Source organism: Amborella trichopoda, chromosome 3 (genome assembly GCF_054954075.1).
Source record: "Amborella trichopoda isolate Santa Cruz 75 chromosome 3, AtrichopodaSantaCruz75HAP2 v2.0, whole genome shotgun sequence".
NCBI lineage: Eukaryota > Viridiplantae > Streptophyta > Magnoliopsida > Amborellales > Amborellaceae > Amborella > Amborella trichopoda.
Genome location: NC_142338.1, coordinates 6,109,575 through 6,132,657, shown reverse-complemented (window position 1 = coordinate 6,132,657; position 23,083 = coordinate 6,109,575). Strand labels below are relative to the sequence as shown.

Genomic DNA, 23,083 nt, shown 5'->3' with positions numbered 1-23,083 from the left:
GTTTAGAGCCTCGGCTCTATATAAACTTTACCCTTTAACTCATGTCTTTTAATTTAATTTTAAAATATCCATTTTCTCAAGTTGGAATAGACATAAACGAGTAAAATATCGAATGATTCATCTCTTATAAGTAATTTGATAAATTTTTCTTCTTTTTTTTTCTTAGTTAATGGAGCTTCACTGTAGCGCATGAGATAAGATTTTGGATGCTAAAAAAGAAGAAGAAAATGATGATAGTAGGCACAAGAATGAATGAATGTAATAGCCAGATTCATTACTAACAAAATGCAACAATGTTTTATTTAAAAATGAAAACTGAAGTTTTGCCTGTTTGAGCAAGAAGAGCCTTTCATAAATGAACAATTACGTGGCTCCATGCCCCAAATCCTTCACAAGGCCAAACAACATACATTTTTGTTTGAATCCAAAAAAAGAAACAATAAGCCTTTCTTCACGTGCTAATAAAATCGAACTATCAAGTAGACCACCTCAATTTTCTTCTGGTGCCCATTATTTTATTACTCTGAGCAAGACCTCCAAGTCTTCAATTTTGGTATTTCATTCATTAAATGTAAGCAATCAAACTTGGATAAATAGTGAAGTAAATGTTCTCTTCATCTAGTAGACAATGGCCGGTGGTGGTGGGGACTTGTAGTGGTAATGAGGTGGTGGGGATGGCAAAGGTGGTGGTGGAGATTTGTAAACATAGAATGGTGTTGGCGATTTAGTGGGCGGAGGTGGAGACTTGTAGGTATATGGAGGGGGAGGTGATAGTGAAGGTGGTGGTGGAGACTTGTAGACATAAGGAGGTGGTGGTGATTTATAGGGTGGTGGTGGAGATTTGTAGGCATAAGGAGAATAAGGAGAAGGAGGTGATGATGATGGTGGTGGTGGTGGAGACTTGTACACATATAGGGGAGTTGGAAGCTTAGAGGGCGGTGAAGGAGACTTGTAAATATAAGCAAGAGGTGGCGATGGTGACGGTGGTGAAGGAGACTTATAGATATTAGAAGAAGGAGGTGATGGTGGTGGAGGAGACTTGTAGACATAAGGAGGTGGTGGTGATGGTGAAAGTGGTGGTGGAGACTTGTAAACGTAAGGAGGTGGTGGTGGTCGTGATGGTGAAGGTGGTGGGGGAGATTTGTAGACATAAGGAGGAGGAGGAGGAGGAGATGGAGATGGTGGGGGTGAAGACTTATAAACATAAGGCGGTGGAGGTGAGCGTGAAGGTAGTGGAGGAGACTTGTAAACGTAAGGAGGTCGTGGTGAAGGTGAAGGGGGGGGGGGAAGATTTGTAAACATGAGGAGGAGGAGATGGAGATGGTGATGGTGGGGGTGGAGACTTATAAACATAAGGCTTATAAGTTGGTGGAGGTGAAGGTGCAGGTGGTGGAGGTGATTTGTAGCCATATGGAGGAGGAGGAGGAGATGGAGATGGTGGGGGCGGAGACTTATAAACAAAAGGAGGTTGAAGGTGGTGGAGGTGATTTGTAGACATATGGAGGAGGAGGTGATAGTGATGGTGGTGGAGGAGACTTGTAGACATAAAGAGGTGGTGGTGATGGTGAAGGTGGAGGTGGAGGTGGAGACTTATAGACATAAGGAGGAGGTTGCGATGGAGAAGGTGGTGGTGGAGACTTGTACACATAAGGATGAGGTGGTGAAGGTGATGGGGGTGGTGGCGACTTGTATGTGTAAGGAGGAGGAATGGTGATGGTGATGGTGAAGGCGGAGGGGGGAGATATGTAGACATACGGAGGTGGGGTTGATGGTGAACGTGGTGGTGGGGACTTATAAATGTAAGGAGGCGGCGGTGAAGGTGGTGGTGGAGACTTGTAACGTATGGAGGCGGTGGTTATGGTGAAGGTGGTGGCAGGGACCTATAGACATAAGGAGGTGGTGGTGGAGACCTGTAGACATAACGAGGTGGTGGAGAAGAGTAGATATATGGGTCAAGCTTAATTGCCCCTACATTGATCGAGAAGAAGCATAAAATGGCTGCAAAAGACAGGTGGGGCCAATAATGGCTCCCCATTTTTGGCACCATGATAGTGGCGCCACCAATTCCATCACCACTCTTTTACTTCACAAAGAGAACTACAACTCCAACACTCCTCACTGTTTTTGGATAGTTGGATGCTAATGTGCTCAAGGCTTGCCCCTTATACAGCACTTGCCACTTCACTAGCCCTCTCTCAAGTCCAATATTTTAATCAGTCCTACCTGGATGACACCGTGTTTCTTTGCATTTTATATCAATTTCCCCAGTTGGTTTATTGGAATATAGTTTTTTAGCTCTTCTTCTATGTATATTTTCAATTGGAATCTTGTTTTTTAGCTCTTCTTCTATGTTTCATGATATATTACCATGAGTCCTTTAATATTTGTTTTTAGGTGTGAAAGGGTCCTACGTTGAAGGAGAAGACAAATGGTGGGAGGCAACTGTCCTTGTCCAAGGCATCACGTCTTAAGGGACTTGGTCCTTTCTCGTGGAATATGAATTACTCAAAATGGGAATGATGAGAGATTAAAAAATAAAAAATAAATTGTTTAGAAAGAATCAAATAAATGAAGGTTGTTGGTTGAGATGATGGTCTTGAAGTCAACTCACCTCTCTCTCTTTCCTTTCCATGAATTCTTCAAAGGATTTTACCTGGAAAATTCTTGTAAATGCAGGGAGATTTGGGTGCTTTATCTGTATCTATGTGGGAAGATACTCTTCCAAGTTTCCATTTTGGGGCTGTTATTTCTTATTGGAAAATTTATCTATTGTACCTATGAGATATGAATTGTTTAATATTTATTTATTTTCTCAATTTTATTTGTAAAAATCCCATCAAAATACATATTTTCATGAGTTGGAATAGTTGAAAATGTGTAGAATGTTAATAATTGTTGAATATGTTTTGATCAATTTATCTTTTCAATTTTAACACGAAGGGGCAGGACATTAAGCCAAATAATAGGTGAATCGTGTAGTGATAACCTTATTTCTGAAATTTCACCTGAAGACGATTTATAGGGAAAATTAGTTTTTGGTTCACTCTAGAAATTCTAGAAAAGAGGATATAACTTTTGAAGCTTATCAATGTTGCGATAAAATTCAAAAATTCAAAAAATAAAAAAAAGGAAAGGAAGTTGTATCTTGGGTGTTTTTCAAAGTAAGAACATTTGGACATACTTTTTCTTAATGGGAGTAGATACAACTTGTACAAGAAGATCACAATCATTCTTGTCCTTTAATTTTTAAAATGGGTGGTTCTAAAAGTGTCATTGAATAAACAGAAAGCTCCAAAAAAAAAAAAAAAAACAATATTGGACTTCGTGATTCACCCCAAGCCATCCAATTTGACATATAATGAATGAGAATAGTTGATCAATGGTCTCTTCGTAGACAATCCCAAATTAAAATGTGCAAGAAAATGAATATCACGACAAAATAAATAAGAGAACTTGTTAAGTACATCAAATATCAAAGAAAATTTACGTTAATTTCCTTTTAAAAGAGAGGAAAAATTACTAATACTAAACAAAATTATGGTATAAAAGACACATTAGAACTATATATACATGCAACAGCAGTAAAATGGAATCTCTCTCTAGGGTTAGAAACAAGCAGGGCCTGGGCAGTGCTAGGCCTAACCCAAACCCGGGCCGGCCCGGCCCAGCCCGGACCGGCCCCGGCCCCTGCCCCGGCCCCGGCCCCAGCCCCAGCCCTACCAGGGCCAAATCAAAAAAAAAAAAGAAGAATAGAAGGGAGAAAATAAAGAAAAAAAGGGTGGGCCAATCTTGGTCGTGCCCTAACCTCTACCAGGGCCAAATCAAAAAAAAAAAAAAAGAATAGAAGGGAGAAAATAAAGAAAAAAAGGGTGGGCCAATCTTGGTCGTGCCCTAACCTTGGATAATGGTTGCCTGGCCCTCATACCACATTTTTTTATGAAAGGGCTAATCTGGCCGAAACGGGCCACCCAGCCCATTGCCACCGCTCTCCCTCTACAGTAAAATGAATCTCCCTCATATCAGTGACCCAAACTAACGAAGACTCTTCAGGCCTGCCAAGGAACTTCAACGAACCTGTCAAATTTTTAAGACTTATGGAAGTCGGGCTAAACTCAAATCTCATCACCGCTTCTTTGGGTAGGTTGATGGGCTGGAAAAAGGAGGCGGGTTGGTAAACGCGGTTTGGGTTAGACCTCGTTTATAGGGTCCAACCCTTGTGTCCTCTCGCCTCACCTACACTGGATGCCTACCACTAGGTCCCACAGCGCCTGTTTTCATGCTTAGGAATCCTTGGCTCCTTGCCCTAACCATATTACGGTTTCAATAACCATCAATCTGGATTAGATCCAGCTCAGGATTTGAGTCCGACCACCTCGAATAGAGAATTGACCCTAATCTCTCTAATCTTGTCCCATAACAAACGATTAATATTTCTTAATTTTTATGATCTAATCATAAGCAGGATGGCTCTCTGTAAAATAAATTTGGGTGTAATTTGTATAAAGCCGAGGCTCTAAACAATCAAAATCAAACGTACCTTCAAATAGTATCAAGAAATATGATTTCAATACTGAAAATCTTTGTGATTGCTTTAAATTATATTTTCATCTCTAACTATAAAACTTAAGGTTTCAAAAATAGTGTAGATCGAACAGATCTATAAAAACTTGAAAATTTTGAAAATTGACGGTACAAAACTGCATTACAAGATGCCTTATTTCCAAAACTTGAAATCTATTTTTTTCTCATGTCCATGCATCTTGAGGTTGAAATGATCAATTTAAAGATATTTGGGCACCAAAACAACCTCTTCTAGTGAAATTTCTAAAGTGCTCACTAATTTGATTGTTTAGAGCCTCAATACATATATAAACTTTTTTCTTTTGATTTCATTGTCTTTCAATTTTAAATTTTTGTTGGATCATCGACTAGGTACATCCTGACCAGACGTGAGGGCTTATTCACCGGACCAAATTTACTAAACCGTACATAAGATATTGGAGAGAACAAATACTGACGATAGAAAATAATAACAAATATATATATAAAGGGGCAGCATACCATGCAGCATCAATGTCCATCTTAAAGGTGGATGTGAAAATATGGAAGTCCCAGCAAAATTTAAAATTGTAGGTGTTAAAATAGTCAAAAAAATATTTTTTTTCTTTTTAAGATTTTTTTTTTTTTTTTTAACATTCATGTTCAACATTTCACCATTGTCGAAATGGATTTTGGAGGGCGGAGCATTGGAAATAAATGAGTCAGCAGACTCATCGAAACGTTATTCATACATTAAACAGTAAAATAGAAGGAACTGAATACCTCTGGAAATAAATTAGTCACTCACTTTCCCTTATACTATCAAAACTTATTCAATTACGCCAAAAGATTTCAAGCTTCCAAGTCATGCAGTCCGTTTACTCCCCTCGAGCAAAACCCAACCCAGGAATATGTTAGGGCTCAGACTTTAGGAATGCAACCTCTTCAATACATGTGTTATACTCGATAAAAAAAATTTCCAAACTGTATTCTCTATAGCTTGAAAAAAGTGCCTCAAGATTGAATAGAAACCATCTACAGGTAAAGTTTTTATTTTTATATAATCAACAACTGATTTGTATGTGACACCCAAAATTACAGATCAGAAAACTCCTCCCAAGTCGAATGCCTGCCTGGAAAAATAAGTATATAGAATAGGCTCCCATGGGAGTATAGTCTACACGTCCATTGATTATTGGCAGTGACAATCCACTTGACTATATATCGTCAGTGATCATGGTGGATTGCACTGTACCTTTCCCCAAGGTAGTAGCTTAACGTAGGGAAAGTATCCAGACCTTGTACAATAATTCCGAAATTTGAACACAAGCAAAACCAGTCAAGAGAAAATGCCTGCTCTTATCCACTAATGAATAGCTTCTTGTGCAATAATTATGAAATGTGAACATAAGCGCAACCAGTCAAGAGAAAAGGCCTGCTCTTATCCACTCTAATTGAAACTATACGGGAGAAAAAACTGAGGCCCCACTATTTCCCCCCCCCCTTCTCTCTCTCTTTCACTCTCTCATCATGCTGTCTTGAAGAGAGAATTTTACATTTGATTTTAAAGGCAAATAATATTTGGGCCATGCCCAGGCCAGTAATGACCAGGCCTGAAAATCTTTTATCAATATGTATTAAAATAGAAATAAAAAATATAATTACTACATTTACTTCATAATTTTTTTTTATAGTAACGGCTCGGCACGGCCCGAACACTGTCCTCTATCAGCCTAAATACTCGTATGCATTCATATAACCCAAAAAAAATAAAAAAGGATTAAACTTCCTGTGCTTTTGTTTTTTGCAATGAAATTGCTCAATATTATCATACCAGTGTACATAGCTGTGTTCAAAATCTCAGTCTTCAAAGAAACCACTCCCAAACCAAATTATTCTACATAATTGTTCCATGTGATACACAAAACGCCATACAAAATGATAACTAACTCATACATACCACCTCAAACCCCCCCCCAAGAGAAACCTCATGTCAATTTTTGAAATACTCTTCAGATGAACAACCCAAAATTATTCAATAGTGTTGTTATTATTATATATGCCAGTAAACCAACAAAGTTTCCCAACAAGGTCCAACACCAGCATTAGAAGAAAACAGCACAAATTGGGAGAGGGAAAATGAATGGCATCATCACACAATGCACAAAGAGAAAGAAAAACAAGTTCATGGGGTCAAAAACACACCTCAGAAACTCGTGGTACAGACCGTAATCAAAACCAAAGCTCACTTCATTCATTTATCGCCCCTTTCCTCCCCAAACACTTCGACATAGCACACAGGGCATGCCTAAAGACAACAAAGAACAAAAAGAAACAAACAGTGAAACATGATAGGTAAATAAGGGAGAGATCAATAGAAATTTACAATAACAATGAGATCATTTGTCTAGTACTACCAAACAATGCCATAGCCTAGCAAATTACCACATTACACCGTCTAAATGCAAACGTCTAATTACGGGTGGGTACAGGTACTTTGGTCATTTTGAGGTCTTAAGAAGGAGTCTATTGTGGCAGCATCAAGTATTCATGGTGTTCAAGTTGGATTAACCTACTATAAGAGGACTCCATTTGATTTGCACATGGGGCTAGGAGGGAACTTGCATACTCTAATCAATGTGCACATCAGGCTATGAGGGAACTTGCTCAATTAAATGATAGAGACTGATGAAAAAGAGTGGCCCCAAAACTGGCCCCAGTCTCCCCATCGCCATCCACCATTTCATTGGATGTTGAAGACCCAAAAATAATGTGGTTTCTCCATAGCCAATTGAATTATAGTACATTGCTAACACATGACAGCGGTGTGGATCTCCATTACCATCCATAATTTCAGTTGATGGTGATGACCCAATAATAAATATACTAGTTTCTCCACAGCCATTGAATTATAGTACACTTATAAACTGTTAGGGTTTTGTTAACATGTCTACTTGTATGAATTTTGTCAAAATGCCCCAGAAACAAATACCCTAGATCTACCCAAGTTTCCATTCGGCCATGCAAATGATAAAATAATGCCCATAAATTTTAGCCTGCTAGAACGGACGATGTCCAAATTCCTGGTATGTTAAAATTCAGAGTGTGGTACATGTTGGCGAATTCCAAATAATATATGTTATATGTGTGAACATGTATGTATCTAAGTGAAAAAACTATACACACGCATATACACAAAAGCAGAGGGGAAATAATTTAACATACCTTATTGATGCTTAGCCACCTGGTTACACAGCTCGCATGGTAGAGGTGCTTGCATGGCAGCATCATCCGACGGTCGCCTCTCTTATACTCCATTTGGCAAATCACACACCTTCCAACCAAAACTTCATCATAAAGTGCCTCAATAGCAAGAGAAGAACTAAACAGATCATAAGCCCTCTCCCTCTTCCACCCCCCCAGCCCAATGTGTGACCACAACATAAGCATAGCAAATAAAAAATAAAAAATAAAAAACAAAAAAAGTAACTTGGCAAAGTACAAGGATTTCAAAGAACTTGACTCATTACCTTTCGTCTCGTGTCTTTCTTCTCGAGAAAAAGCAGCATTTGTACTTTGAGACTGGAAGGGATGCAATCAGCTCTTGAGGAAGACCTCTGCTATGTGTGCCAACCGTCTCACCGAGCTCCACCAATTCCTGTAAATATGACAAAGCATCATAGGAAACTTAAGCCAGGGAAGTCCTTCATAAGAAAAAAGAATTTTAAGAGATATAAACCAGCTTCGTTTCAAAAATGATATGGCAAAGGAAAAGGATCTGACAGCATAGTAGCAAAACAGCCAGACCTTATTTCGTAAAATATTTTCTCTGATATATGAAGGAAAGCACGTGAATGAGCGCACTGCTGAGGGAGCACACTGCATGATTGCTCACTCTAGTCTATCCAACTTTCATTAAATCAAATGTGGATAGAGCTCAAGTGAAAAATGGGGAACCTAGGCAGCCAGTATCCCTATTTGAAATTAATTAAGGAAATACAAATGGCAGGGGAAGGGAAGTCATAGACCTAAACCTCCCCCCTTTTCTCTCTCTTCGACCTTGTATAGTATTCTCTCTCCTGAGGTTTAAGAAGGTGAAAATACACTACATTTTTTCGAATACCATGAACCCTTTGTGGTTCACAGGTACAGAAGCTGTTATGTAATTGATCAGAAATATAATTAATTTTATGGGATATGGAGCAACACCCAGATTCTCTTTACAGTAGAATAGAAAAGAGATAAAAAGAGAGAATCAGAGAGCGAGAGAAAGACTACCAAACTTTTGAATACATATCATAACTCAAGAAGTTGAGAATTTAGAGTCTCAACAGCCTCTGTATATATCAAGGGCTACTGCAAGAGAGAGAAAGAGAGTAGAAATGCCTTGAACATGTTATCATTATTTTAGAAAATAAGAAGTTGAATACAAATTTACAGCTTGACCAGGCCCTGTATATCAAGGGCAAAGTGAGTAATCAGTGACCTAGTCGCATCTGATAACCTCAAAGAAAAAAGCAAAGACAAAGAGGGAAGAAAAAGAAGAAAGGAAACCAAAGCCAGCAGTTATTCTCTCCATATAGAGATATACTAATGGTGGGTGGTAAGACCGCATATTTTGCCAAATGCCAAATTTTACCCAAATCAGGGAACTGGTCTTAATTGAGAGGGGAATGACCAACATGAAGTTAGGGAAAAACCACCGATTACTCCATTTTGTTCTCTTTAAAAAAAAGTTACAGAGAGAGGGAGAAGAAAGTAGAGAGCCCAAAAACTGGGGCAGGACTTGATTGAGAGAAGAGAGAGAAGAATGAAGTAAATCAGCGCAAACCAAATTGTGGATTAGGAGATATGGAGCAAGAGTGTCGAGTTAGACATGAAAAGAAGAGAGAGAGGGAAGAAAGGAAGATTGAGGAAGATAATGAAGGAAAGAGGAGAGTCTTGTTCAGATTATCCCCCTTGTCGTGTTCTTCATAGGCTTATAAAAAAACTATTGGAGCACAGATAGCCTCACTTTCTTTTCCAGACACTCCACCATGACCTTTAACTTGACAGCAAATATCTTGGCATCATATTGGTTTGCCTTTATTTTTGCCATGAGTCTACAAAAGATTTGCAGGCACCTTCGATCGTTTGTTGCATAAATCGCTAACCACCCTCTCTAAATCATCACCCCTCCCAAGAAGCCTTACCCTCAAGCAACCAAAAATGTGTTTGGTGAATTGTTCACAATAATTGAGAACATAGGCCAAGTACACAAGACAGTCCCTGCTCGTGTCCCAACTATCCATGTGTCGTAGATTAACCTCAATCTACATCATCATACATTTTCTCTATATTAACTACACAACATCTTGGGGTTCCTTTTCAAGACTAGAAACTCATGGGCAATAAGGATGGCGTTGAAGCTCTAGTAAACCTTGACAAAGAGACTTTTGTCAACAAACTCCAGCAAGTGCTTCTTGCTGGAAGAGAACTTTAGCCAGGATACCGTACACATCACTCAATAGGGTAACAGAAAGGTAATCTTTAATATTTTCCATTTCATACTTTTTGATAAATGATTGCAGTCATTAACCTTCTCCATCACATTCATGATCTTAACTTAATAAAAGTCTCATTCACTCCTTTCTTTGTCGAAACAGTGCAATAGAACTTCTGCAGTGCCTGCATAGGACCTGCTTGACTAGATCCTAGAGCTCATGGAAGAATGTCAACTGGATATGACCTAAATCAAGGGCCCTACATGGTGCAGAGCAAAATCATGGAAGTCTCAACCACCAAGCCATAGCCTTAGGAGTCCTATTCGTTCTTTTTGGGGGAGGGGGGGGGGGAGGTCCCTCCTTTTAGCCCTAATAAAACTGGTTTGTTATGGTGATCTTTCATGGGCTGTAGGACTTGCTCTTGGGACCATTACCGAAGCTACCGAAGCCGCGAATATGATTTTTATGGAAGTCATCCAAGATGACATCTGGGAGGAGTTGGAGGGACAGCCCTCCAAATCCATGGAATTGGATCCAGTTCCCGCTAGACAGCTACTGATAACGCAATACAGCGAGTGTAGACCTACTCCAATCCACCACTGATTAAAGGGTCATAGAAACTTCTGTCCATTGGTGAGTGCATTTTGGCCACCGCACGATTTTGCAGTTATAAGAAGAGGGAACAAATACCAGAGTGAGGGGTTAGAAGCTCATGGGGCAGGGAGGTTTGTAGTCTGCATAGAATGCTTATTATAGTGGCTCTTTTGCAAAAACATCTTCATGTTAGTGTTCATTCTAGAATTTTCACTAATTTGAAGTATTGCATTCTGTAGCAAAATATATATATATATATATATATATATATATATATGCACAAAATAGTCATTACAATGAATAGCTCTTCATACTTTAAGGCACTATTGACAAGGTAATAAAGATTTGTTGCTAACCTCATATGTCATATTGTCCGGGTCGATATTATCTTGCCAGATGAGCTGAAATGGATACAAAATACAGGACCAATCAGCAAAGAAACATGAGAAATAATGGAGCAAACATGCTCACAAGAGCTTCAGAAAAAATAATAATTGAACAAAAAATGCTACGACAAAAGTAGAACAAAAATAATATTAGAACCTCCGCTTAATGGATTCTTCAATAAACTCCTACACTGAAGATGAAGGGAGGCAATTTATTTGAAATACAAGGTGAAGATAGGAAACTAAGTGACATATAAGGAAATTTCACAATTGTTTCAGAGTACCTTTACGAGCAAAGTCCCATCAGTGTTCATAAATGATTTCCATGGTTCAGGTCTCACCAAGAGGCAATACAGACAGCATAATAAAAAAGTGCGACCATATTTATCAAGGTAACACATAATGCATACAAAATATTGCACAAAAATCAGCATCAATCAACCCCAGGAATGTCAAGTGATCGTAGACATGTGGATCCATGTCCACTCATATCTGGAGTGTCTGACAAGGCAGTTTGGAAATTTCCAATGCCAAAACATCTGAAAAAGCTTGTTATATAAAAATAAATAATATATAGCCACACAAAAAATAATAAGGAATGAAAGTCATATAAACTTAATTAAAGTTATACTTTTTATCAAACTTTTATAAATAAATAAAATTTCTAGTTAAAATATATTTAATATAAGTTTATCAAGATGTTATTTCAATTTTCTTTGCATAAGTAGCACTTCTTTCAAATAATACAAAGTGAAATGCCAAGAAGTGCGAGACATATAATACAATTCAAAAAATTATATGATTTTATTAGCATCAAAAACTTTGGAATTCAAAAAATTATATGATTTTATTAGCATCAAAAACTTTGGATGGACTTTGAGCAAGGAACACACACACAGCTGTCCAACACTATTTGACACCTGACTGCTGGGATGATGTCAATTGTGCTACTTTTCTTTTTCTTTTTCTTTTCTTTTTTTCTTTTTTGTTTGGAAAAGGTGATGTATAGTTTTGGTACTTTGTTTTACTCTTCACATTGAATATTTTCTCGTATATCATTATATAAAAGTACAACAAAAATTTAATGGAGCAAAAGTGCGGCACAATTCACACATCGACATGGCGAGAATGTTTTTGTCTTTCTAAGATCAGAAGTGCAGATCATCGATTAGAAAAAATGGTATCTGGAATCATATCTTTCATCAATACAGAACTTTTCACCCAAGTGTCCATTATCCAGAGCTTAAATCAAAAATCTCTTCGAGAAATACAATCCTTATCTCGACGGGTTTTTCATAAGTTGGGCGTTCGAATCATGGTAGATAGCCTCCCTGGAAAAATTAGAGATGAATATTATTAACCATAGTATGTTAGGCTCCTTTGTTTCCATTGTTAAGTCCAAGAAACCCTAGGTAGGAAACCTAGGCAAAGTTATAGATAAATCAATCTTCTACAAGATTGTGAGCTCCATAGAGTAGATAGTCAAGTCTGTAAAATTTTAGTGATTTGCTTGTTTCATTGTTTGGAAAGTTGATTTTCAATATTGTTTGAGAGTCCTGAAAGACTCTTTCGATGTATTGTAAGTTCTTACTTCCCTAAAACTATAAAAGAACTAGTTATACTTAATTCCAAGGTAGAAGATTAGGAAGTTTAGGAAAGTAGAGACAGACTGAACTCTAAGCTAAGTCAAATAAAGACGGATTCAAACCCTATTGTGGGCCTATGGCAAATTAATTCAAGTGGAGTTAATCAAATTTAGATTCCAATTGTGATGAAAGGCCACCTTTAGAGAGAGATTCCTTGACTATTTTTGTAGTGAATATAATTCTACAACTTTAGCCCAGGTTTAGAAAAGTCTCGCCAAAGGTGAGAGCCCCTTTTCTTCTTGAACCGAAGAGATTTCCCCAAACCCTAGTTTGTGGATTGGAGTTTTTCCCTATGCAAACTTGGGACCTTTTCTTCTTCCCCCTCTTGAGTAGCACATCCCCATCTAAGATTCCCCATGACAAAGTACAACCGTCCACTCAAACCATCCACAAACCCTAGCCATACCTATCCAAACCTTCGACAACCAAGCAAAACAGCTATCCTAACTAGACTGCCAATGTACTGGGCCAGGCCTCAGGATTTTGGGCCAGGCCAAGAATTCAGGCCCATTTAGTGTGAAATAGGGGCTTCGGGCAGGATCCAAAGAAAAGACAGGTCAGGCTTTTAACAGTTCAGCTAAAAAATGGCCTGAAATGCCCGAAACCCCTCCTTGCCCATCTTTCCCCCCGGCCCGAAAGCCCTCCCCCGCTTCTCTCTCGCTCCCCCAGCTGGAAGCCCTCTCTCTCTCTCTCCCTCCCTCCCTCCCTCCCTCCCTCTCTCTCTCTCGATGAGAGGAGTCCACAGCACCTGCATACATCAAAATGGGATGGGATAACGCATTTGCTTGGCCCCACTATTCCATGGAATGGTGTCCCCAACACATAAGACAACAAGAGAGAGAGAGAGAGAGATGGTAGACATTGGAGAAACGAGAGAAGGTGGTGAGAGAGAGATGGTAGACAGATGAAAATGAGGAGGGAAGGTGGAGAGAGTGAGGGAGAGATGGTAGACAGAGGAGAGAGAAACTAGTAGAGGAGGTGGTAGAGAGAGAGAGTGGACCATTGGTGAACAAATGAGGAAACAATTTTCACATCATTGTCCGAATGTGTCCTACAAGTTACCAAGAATGGCGGGCTTTCTCTGCAGCTGTGGAGAAGAAAACTTGAGAGAGAAAATGGGTTTTGGAGAGAGACAAGCAAGCTCAAGAAAATGGGTTTTGGAGAGAGACAAGAGAGTTCAAGAACATGGGTTTTTGGATAGAGAGAATGGATTTTAGAGAGAGAAAGAGACGGGGCGGTAGGGGTGAGAAAACTGGTTTTTAAAGAGAGCAAACAGATTTTTAGAGAGAGAAGGGGGCAGTGGGGGTGGGGGAATGAGGTGGGTGAGTGGCCATGTGTCCCCACCCTCTTCCCAATGCTTTTATTTTCCAATGCATTTTAGGGCTTTTAAATTTTTTTTAAAATATTTTAGCTTAATTTTTTTAGATTTTTTTTACTTACAAACAAGAAGACATTAAAAAATTAAAAAATTTAAATAAATAAAAAAATAAAAATAAAAAAAGAGAGAAAAAGAGGCTTCTAATTGGGTGGGGCCAGGCTTGAATTTGGGCCCAGTCCAAAAGATATTTTCGGGCCAGGCCAGGCGTTCTCCGAGCTAAGCCGCATTTTTTCGGGCCAGCCCAAACCCAGCGCAGCGGCAGCCCTAATCCTAACCCTATGCCTGCCCTACATAGCCTTCAAACCCAAGTTTAAACATGTAGATTTCCTTTGCAACCATCATCTTATCTTGCTAGACTGTCAATTTTCACCAAGGTGTTCATACCCTAAATCTTTAAACAAAATCTAATTGCTGCCCTAATCGTACCAAACCCTTCCCAATTGACCTAGCCAAAGTGCTAGATCCTGCCTCTATTAAGCCTCCTATCATCGACTCCAACTCAATATAGGACATCATAAGTCTTCCAAAACCCTGTAGTCCTAAGCTTTGTAGAACCAAAAGAAAACCTTTAGAGCTCCTAATTCTTTTTATGCCCACCTTGTGTGTTACACTCTAAGAGCCAAAACCGCATGGTCCTACAACATTACCTCAGCATAAGCTCTCAAGTGTTTTGCAGTCACAGCAAGGAACGTATTAAAACTTCGAGTACCCAACAAGTCCACTCAAAAGCCTCCTAGTGAGGCCACCAAGATTATTGACATATGGCTGAGTAGCATACACAGCAATGTACTTTGTACAATCTCAGTTGCTAGACTCACATCAATCCCCCAAATATATGTTGGAGAACATGTCATCCCTCAAGGTTGTTTGAAATATTGTAGAGCCTTCCGTAAATTCACTAATACAAAGACTGTGTCCAAGTGATCATAAAATGTTCAAGCAATATCCTCATTCACCGCATGAAATCTGCAGGTAAAATTCTAATCACCTCACCATAAGTTCCAAGGTAACCTCATCCCCAACATAAGCAATGTTGAAGGGACTCGTTTCAAGGATAACCAGAATCTTAACAACCTTCAATTGACATTGGGTAAGTAGAACAGGATAGTTGTTTTGATCACATGCAATGCCTAAACCTCACTTGAATCAATTCATAAATATTACCAGAAAGTTTTGAATCGCATATTATTAAACATTACTCCAAATGACCTTTCTAAAACCTTATTCAACATATGACTCTAATATTATATGGAAGTGTTTCACTATGATTCTTTTTTCCAAGTCTTATTCGCCAAGGAAAGAACCTAGCAAATTTCTGAAGTGAATTTTTCGGCAAACATCCTCAAAAGAAAGGTTTTCTTGATAAAAATAATTTTCATAAAAGCAGTTAAAACCTGAAGTGAATTTTTCAACAAACATCCCCAGAGGAAAGTTTTACAGTTCAGAAATGATTTCAAATGTAGAACATGCAGCCCAACTAGACAAGTTCACAAGTTAGCATGAAGTATTTAGTATTGTGAAGTACTTATCTCATAAACACCATATTTTGAACCATTCCTTGTCACATTCCGGACATAGGTTTGACAAAAGGTCATGCATTTGATCATATGATCTCACACATGAACTCCATCTTCTAGACCAATGTCTTAGAATCTGGGCAAACAAGTACACGATTTGGTTCGAATTTAAAGGAAGAAATTATGTATGGAGCAAACACATTACTGTAGGAAAACCCAGTAAATTTCATCTTTCATGTAGCATTTATCACCTTGCAATGCTTTAAAACAGCATGCATAGGAAAAATGTTCTATATTAATTAAGCTGCAGATGAATTGATGCAACACCAGCTGTCATGAAAATCATTTGCTGAGGCTAGTAAGGTGCATCAAAAAATAAAGAAAATGCCACGATGTCCCTAATCTAGGGAGTGAGACACAAGGAATCTTCATCTAAAGTAGGCACTCAAAAATTCCATCTCTAGATAAGTTGGAGGTTGCTCCATGTGAAGCCTGTTGCCGTGCATCCCTGTGAAGCAGGCGGAATTAAAACCTTGATAACAGCTGATCTCTTAGTCTTACTCACAATCAGCCCAGAGGCTCCAGACCATATGACCAAAACCCACTAAATCCTAAACTGGTTCAGACACAATCACCTCAACATAAGAAACACCTTGAATTCAATACGACTCAAGAAATCTGCTATGAGCAACCTCTCAACATAAGAAATCTATGATCAACATATCCATAACGCTTTCCATTCTTAACAAATGTTCGAGCAAAATTTTAAGCCAAGTTTATCACAGGACACCAGCCAATTATTTTCCAATAGGGATTCTGTCAGAATGATAACTCAATGTCACCCAAGTGCCGCAATTCTCACATGATCCAGTGGCATTTATTTAAACTATTCAAGTCTAAAGCAAAAGCTTAACATGATTTGTTTGTTAAACCTCTATAGAACTGAATCCATGACAAGCACAAAATAGAATGAAAAATCTGAATGGGTGAATGGGACTGTATCTAAATATTTGCATATAAGGTTCTACAAACTTTCTCACCTGAGAACTGCTTGCAACATGGTGAGTGCGACTGCCTGCAAGATAATAAAAAGAGATGCACTAAGAAAATTCACAAATAGTAAGATAGTTCACAAATGGTAAGAGTTCAAAATTTCCAAGTAAAGACAATTGGATTAGAAATGTTGTCATTGCACTCTTGAGGCATCAAATCGAGCTCATATTTAAAAACATCTTGACAATGTTACACAGGAAGGATTCTGTAGGTTAGAAATAAATTCAATGTATGAAAAACATTGTTACACAGCCTTTCATGGGACAATAGTCTTGACAAATGCAATTTGGACGTCCCCATCATGGTGGGATGAATAACTTAGTCACATAGTTAAGTTGTGTAAAAACAATTGCAAGAACAACTCACATGATTCACAAGGCTTTGTAGAGAGGCATGCATTGATGAGAAATAAATTGTGTAAATGAACACTGATAATCGAATATCGACTTCTATATTGGGATTCCTGCACCACGGTTGATGTATAGCTCAGAAAAGACCAGGACATTCCAAAACTAGGAAGCTTCAATTATATATGGAAGAGAATAAGCTTCTATCAAGGAATTGCTCTCCTTTCAAATGTAGAGAATCAATGATTGGAGAAAACCGACGATACATGTAGGAGTGAACCTTCTAACTTGCTCCAAAAAGTCCTAGACCAGACCTACCCTAGGGAAAGTTGAGGTGAAAAATTACGCAATATATTCACCACGACAATAGTAAAGTAAAGTAATCAATAAACAAAATGCAAAATGCATTTTAAAAAGAAAAAGAAACGCAATTTTTAGATTGTACAACTCCCCTTTGAGCACTCAGAAATGAAGATGCTATAACAAGTGCATAACTAGAAAGAAGATGAAAACAAAGACATATTAGTGACCTCAAAATACCCTCTTGGAAGCTGAGATGCACTGAGTTGAAGACTTAAATTAGATTGACATTTTTACACTTGATTGAGTGTTAGGTAAAAATGTGAGACCTATGATCTAGATTCTAAAATAAATAAATATTCTAAAAATAAAATAAACCTTATGACAAATTCTCATGCACGAACCATATCTTGGATCATGGAGTATAACTGACCCAAAGGTTGCCAGCCATGTAGATTGCAATTTGATTGTCACATATGAGCCTTTCTTGGAGTAAGCGCATACGCCCCTGCCGAATTTAGTTTTATTCATGAATTCCAAAATCCTGGAGCACTCTATCCTAGTACACCTTAGGACACATTAGCCATAGTCAGCCCCAAACCTTAATCCAGCTTAGAATATTTCTTAGATATTCCAAATACCCTAAATACCTCCATTTTGGAAGCCAAATATTCCAAAATATCCTTATAATTCAGACTTTGGGAACCAAATCACCCAAAATAGGCAGGTTCCAGTGCAGAGTAGTAAGAGACTATTTGAAAATCTCTCGAACCAAGATTTTTGGGCATCATTGGTAAGAAAATATCATCAAAATCAAAATCCTGAATTTTCTCATAAGGTGGTGGAAATTAGCTCTCGGCGACGCACATTGCATCACTAGAGTCAAAAAGCCCTACGACACAATGCACATCGATGACATGTGTCACCCCCTAATTGGTTGCTTTCCTATTTTGGGACATTCTTGACCATAAATGGAGCCTTTTCTAGCCGATATAAGGAGAACTACAAACAAAACCCTAATCCCAAATCATAGAACCCTGCATCCTTCTTAAGCTATTCAAACCCTAGAATTAGGACCGTACTTCAACCATTTTCAATGATAAAAACAACTCCTTTTCAACCATACAAAAGCCATAAATGTAAAATTCCATAGCATCCCTCTGTCCCCAAGTGCAAGCAACCATTTAGGCTCATCAATTTCGAATATCAAGGAGTAAGGACTTATCTTTGCCATCTGATCAGGGCCAACTCGAGGTGCTTAGCAGGTTCTTTCTTCTTTTTTTTCCATTTTATTTTATTTGTTATTTGCTTTACATTATTCTGATCTCTAGTTTATTTGTCTTTATTTTCATCATTACTCATCTTTATGCTTTAAATATATTTTTAGTACTTTATTCTTGTTTTCACGTTTCATTTTTGTTTTTTTTAGATTTCACACTATCTAAGCCAGCTCGGCCACAGATATGCAAAGAATAGGTCTTTTAAGGCTGACCTCTGTAAATCTAAATTTGACAGAACCCCCCTCTGCTGACGTTTAGGTTGTGTTTGTTTTCTGAAAGACCTGGTTTTGGAAACTGCATCATTCAGGGAAGTGGATACTGCAAATTTCGTAGGTGACCATGGAACTTGCGGTTTTAACATTAAAATGAATGCAAGTGGATACGGCAATATCCACTTTTAGCATAGCACTTCCCATTATCAAACAAGGAAGTGTTACAGTACTGGAAGACGTGATTTCCAAAACCCCAACTTCCAAAAATAAACACGCCCTTAAATATTAAGTTTGGACATGATCTCAGACAGATAGGACTTTGATTAGACTGCTCAGTCACAGAATTGCGTATCAACAGTAAGTAATGAAACATGTGTGATGAGCTACACATAATGCAGTTTATTACTGTAGACAGCATGCAGATCATCCATTGATTATAACAAATTATATTTTTTAATTGCACTTGTGAAGTAAGTAGCCTGACTTTCCTATCACTAGGGAGTAGAACAAAACTTGGACAAAATTGGGTCAAAGCATTTTATATCTTTATGAAGGAAAGGTTAACACCATACTTCCTTCATTGAGATCTTCTTTTTGTTTTTTCGTGAGTTACAAGTATATCAAGGAAGATGTATATCAAGTTGTAGTGTAATGCAATAAATAAGCATATAAACAAAGATGCCTATTACAAAGTCACAAGAGTGGCTACCCCCAGAATGAGCATCCTTTCTAGTTGCCTTGTCATGAATCACATGTTGTGAAAAGATTCATCAACAGAAACCAAAACACAAAAACAAAGATTCATCAACAATATCATATCAATCAGGCTCTTCCCAGAAGACTATAGCAATATATAAAGCACTAGGTGTGCACAATATATGCCCTATGCCCAATCCAGAAATTTCCAGATGCAGAAATTTCAACAACCAAGAACCTACAGATAATTGGATCTGAGCATCATGTGTAGAGTGGAACATTTATCTCCATGCCATATAAAGTGTTTCAATATATTTATGATGATCGCCATATTAGTCTGTGTACCGCTACACAAAGACATAATCCCATGTCCAAGGAAATATGATATTTGCCTTTCATCTGAAGTTGTTGTTGTAATGTCTGGTTGATCTGATCTTGAATATGGTAGAGGCATCATTATTTACAATTACTATATCATCAATGTACTCCAAAAACACAGTAAAGTGACTGTCTAAATGTCTAACATTTGTTGCACTGCTACAAATTTGCACTTACTATATCATCAATGTAAACCAACAATTAGCGGTTGACGTTGGACTGCTGGTCGGATGTTGGTGAAATGTAGGAAGCCTGAATGCTAGAACTCTATGAAAACCTAAATTACAACCTCAGATCCAAATCAGGCATTAATGGCTTCCAAACTTTGGAAGTCTTTCATTTAGCAATAGTAAATGGTCTTGGATTCCAGTATCTGAATTTGAATGCCAAGGTTCATAACAAGTTTTTCCATTTGTTTCTATAATGTATTTCTCAAGTGCATGATAGCTAACAGCCATAGGCACATAAATCAACAATGTGACAAACCATATAGCCCATAACTCATATTAGAGCATCTGCACTGAATAATTACATTTACCACATTCATCCATCCACTTAAGTATGTTTCAACCAATGATTTAACACCACACTCCCCTTCCAACCTCCAATTGAAATCAAGAAAAGTAAAAGCAAAGGTAACTTACATTCCTCTGGTCTTGTAAATGAATTCATAGAACTTGTATCAGTCACACCATGCATATGAAGGGCAGAAGGTGTTTCCTCATTCTCCACAGACACATGGTGGTCCCAACCTCGGCGATCTCCATCCATTCCAATGGCAAGATTGCTGGCTTCGTAAGCCATATTGTGGCCATAATACGAACTGCTCCCTGAGCCTGATGACCCATGCTTGATGGAATTCGCGTGTACTGACCAGTATGCACTTTCCTGCGTAAGATTCATAAAAGTTCATCAAAACTCAGAAGTAAGCAATGCAACACAGATCAAATGGCTAATAATGTGTGAGCTACGATTCCAATGCATATACCTAAGAGAATAATTGCAAGGCACATAGAATTCATATTACAATAAATAGTGCACTCAATCACTCTAAGATATTTAGTGGGCAACAAATTTAAAATATAGAGCATAAATACTAACTTCTGATAGAGGACTCTAGGACAACAACCAACCTGAGAAAAATCCGTTTGTCCATATGCAAGACCTTCAAACAAATCCATGAAGCTTTCGGTTACAGTATAAGGGAACCCTGTGTTTATGTAATGGATCTCGAGCTGTCTATTGCTGTTCATTCTGGTATCTTTTGTTAAAGTTGGAAACAAACAAATTAAAGCCTGAAAAAGTTAAACATGGTATCATTGATCTGAATATAATAAAGCTCGCTAATAATCAGACTCTCACTTTTAACCCTTGAAAATATTCCAATTCCATGACAAAATATCATTTAAATGTATTTAAGCCAAAGAAATGCATGGAACGCATTATCATCATATTTTTATTCAACACAACAGCATTACCTGACTGAATGGAAAATTTAATGATCTCAAATCGTAAGTTCTACAAAAATTCACTGTCGCACTCTGAAAGCACTTCACAGGATTATAATCCTCCAAAATCTGTACCAAAACAGTAGCATAAAAGAGATGAGCTTCATTTTTATACAAAACAATGTTTTTTAGCTTAACTCATGACAGGTATTCAGCTGCCTGAGCCGAGTAACTCGACCTAGAGCACATGTCAAAAAAAAATGTTAAAAAAAATGTAAATAAAAAGGTTAAAAATATTAAAAACAGGAAAATGTAAAATAAGTAATAAAATTTATTAGAAGTCCATAAAATTCCAAAAAACGCATATAAGATGGATAATTCAAAATTTTGATTTATACCTTGAATTATTCAGAAAATAAAAAATGAAAAATGAAAATTGGAAATGTTGATATGTAACTTCCCAAATCATCATGAAAACCATATAAACGACCTAAAAATGTATTTAACAAAAATTAGCATTTTTATTCATTTAAACAGTGGCCGAGTTGGCCCCTGGAAATCGCCTTGGCCATATAAGTTGTTCGACCGAGTCCAAGTGGAATTGGCCAAGTCCTGCAACACTCATACAAAGAAAGGCCAAGAAAATCATAAATTACCCGAATTACCTTCTCAGAAAGCAGCTTTGGCTGTGTCGATTAGTTTCAGTTTGATTTCCCAGCAAAAAATAAGCTCAATCTTTACTCCGGGAACAAAATGGCCAACAAAACATGAGCATCACCTTTAAACAAATATGTGAAAATCTTCTTCACTTTCACTGAATTCAACAGGTAGAGATATATATATATATATATATATATATATATATATATATATATATATAGAGAGAGAGAGAGAGAGAGCAGGCTGAACTCACTTTATCAATACAAAATCTTCTAAAATCTGCTAAAATAACAGAGCCTAAAAAACTAAACAACACAAATGTTGCTGAATTTCTGCCAAAAACTCCAGTATTATTTCAACTCCTGCACAATAGAATTAGAGCCTCGCAAGCTTCTTTCAATTCCTTCCAGATTTCTGTAATGTTTACAAGAAAAACTAATTAAAAAAATAAAAGGAAGCATTACGTATCTGATAGGCCAATCCTTCAACAGATTAAAAATAACATATAAAATTTACCATTGCTCAAAAGATGATATCATCATAAGCACATCTTAACAGGTTCTCCTAGCTCGACAAATTCATTCGATTCTACATCACAAGATAAAAATAATACACTAAATAACCTAGCTTCCGTCATAATTATCAATTCTGCAGCTTTTATGATTGAGCACTAACCTCATTTCAAAGATAACGTAAACTCGGCCAAAATCTGCACAAAAATTTAAAAATAAGGCCAAAAGTTAAAGAAATGCAGAGATAGACAAAATGTTCACCCTTTCCCCACCTAAAAATCTCATATTACCTCGTTTTAAAGTAGATTGAAAATCATCCTCTAAATACTCAAATCTCCTCCTCCATATCCAGTTCAAAAAGAAACCTAACCTGGAAAAACAAGGTGAAAAATCCATAAAAGCATGAATGTCACCTAACAATCCCGGCCAATAGCCAGTTTGATTAGTTTTCTCCACTTTTTCCCATAATTTCCATCAAAAGAAATCGAAGAAACAAAGAAGCCAAGATTTACAACCTCACACCGAAAACAAGGCGAAGAACACACCTTATACATCCTATCTTTCGCGGTTCTCAAACACTTCCTTCCCGCCTCTCAAAATTCCGCCATGCAAGCCCGCAGAAGCCTAAAATCTAGGGTTCCGGAGCCCAAAAAA

The 23,083-nt window shown here is 37.7% G+C and overlaps 2 protein-coding genes across 2 annotated transcripts; both read right to left on the bottom strand.

Annotated features, from left to right (window-relative positions):
• Positions 1-253: 253 nt before the first annotated feature.
• On the bottom strand, positions 254-3,264 carry LOC18439969 (uncharacterized). The gene has a single exon (XM_006850124.4). The coding sequence runs from the start codon at positions 1,408-1,410 to the stop codon at positions 619-621; it is 792 nt and encodes a 263-aa protein (XP_006850187.2). The 5' UTR covers positions 1,411-3,264; the 3' UTR covers positions 254-618.
• A 3,306-nt stretch (positions 3,265-6,570) lies between these two features.
• On the bottom strand, positions 6,571-21,088 carry BB (RING/U-box superfamily protein). The gene is made up of 7 exons (XM_020670778.2): positions 20,943-21,088; positions 20,454-20,697; positions 16,584-16,618; positions 10,973-11,017; positions 8,070-8,197; positions 7,765-7,873; positions 6,571-6,847 (listed from the first exon to the last, which is right to left on the bottom strand). The coding sequence occupies exons 1-7, from the start codon at positions 21,060-21,062 to the stop codon at positions 6,794-6,796; spliced, it is 735 nt and encodes a 244-aa protein (XP_020526437.1). The 5' UTR covers positions 21,063-21,088; the 3' UTR covers positions 6,571-6,793.
• Positions 21,089-23,083: the final 1,995 nt, after the last annotated feature.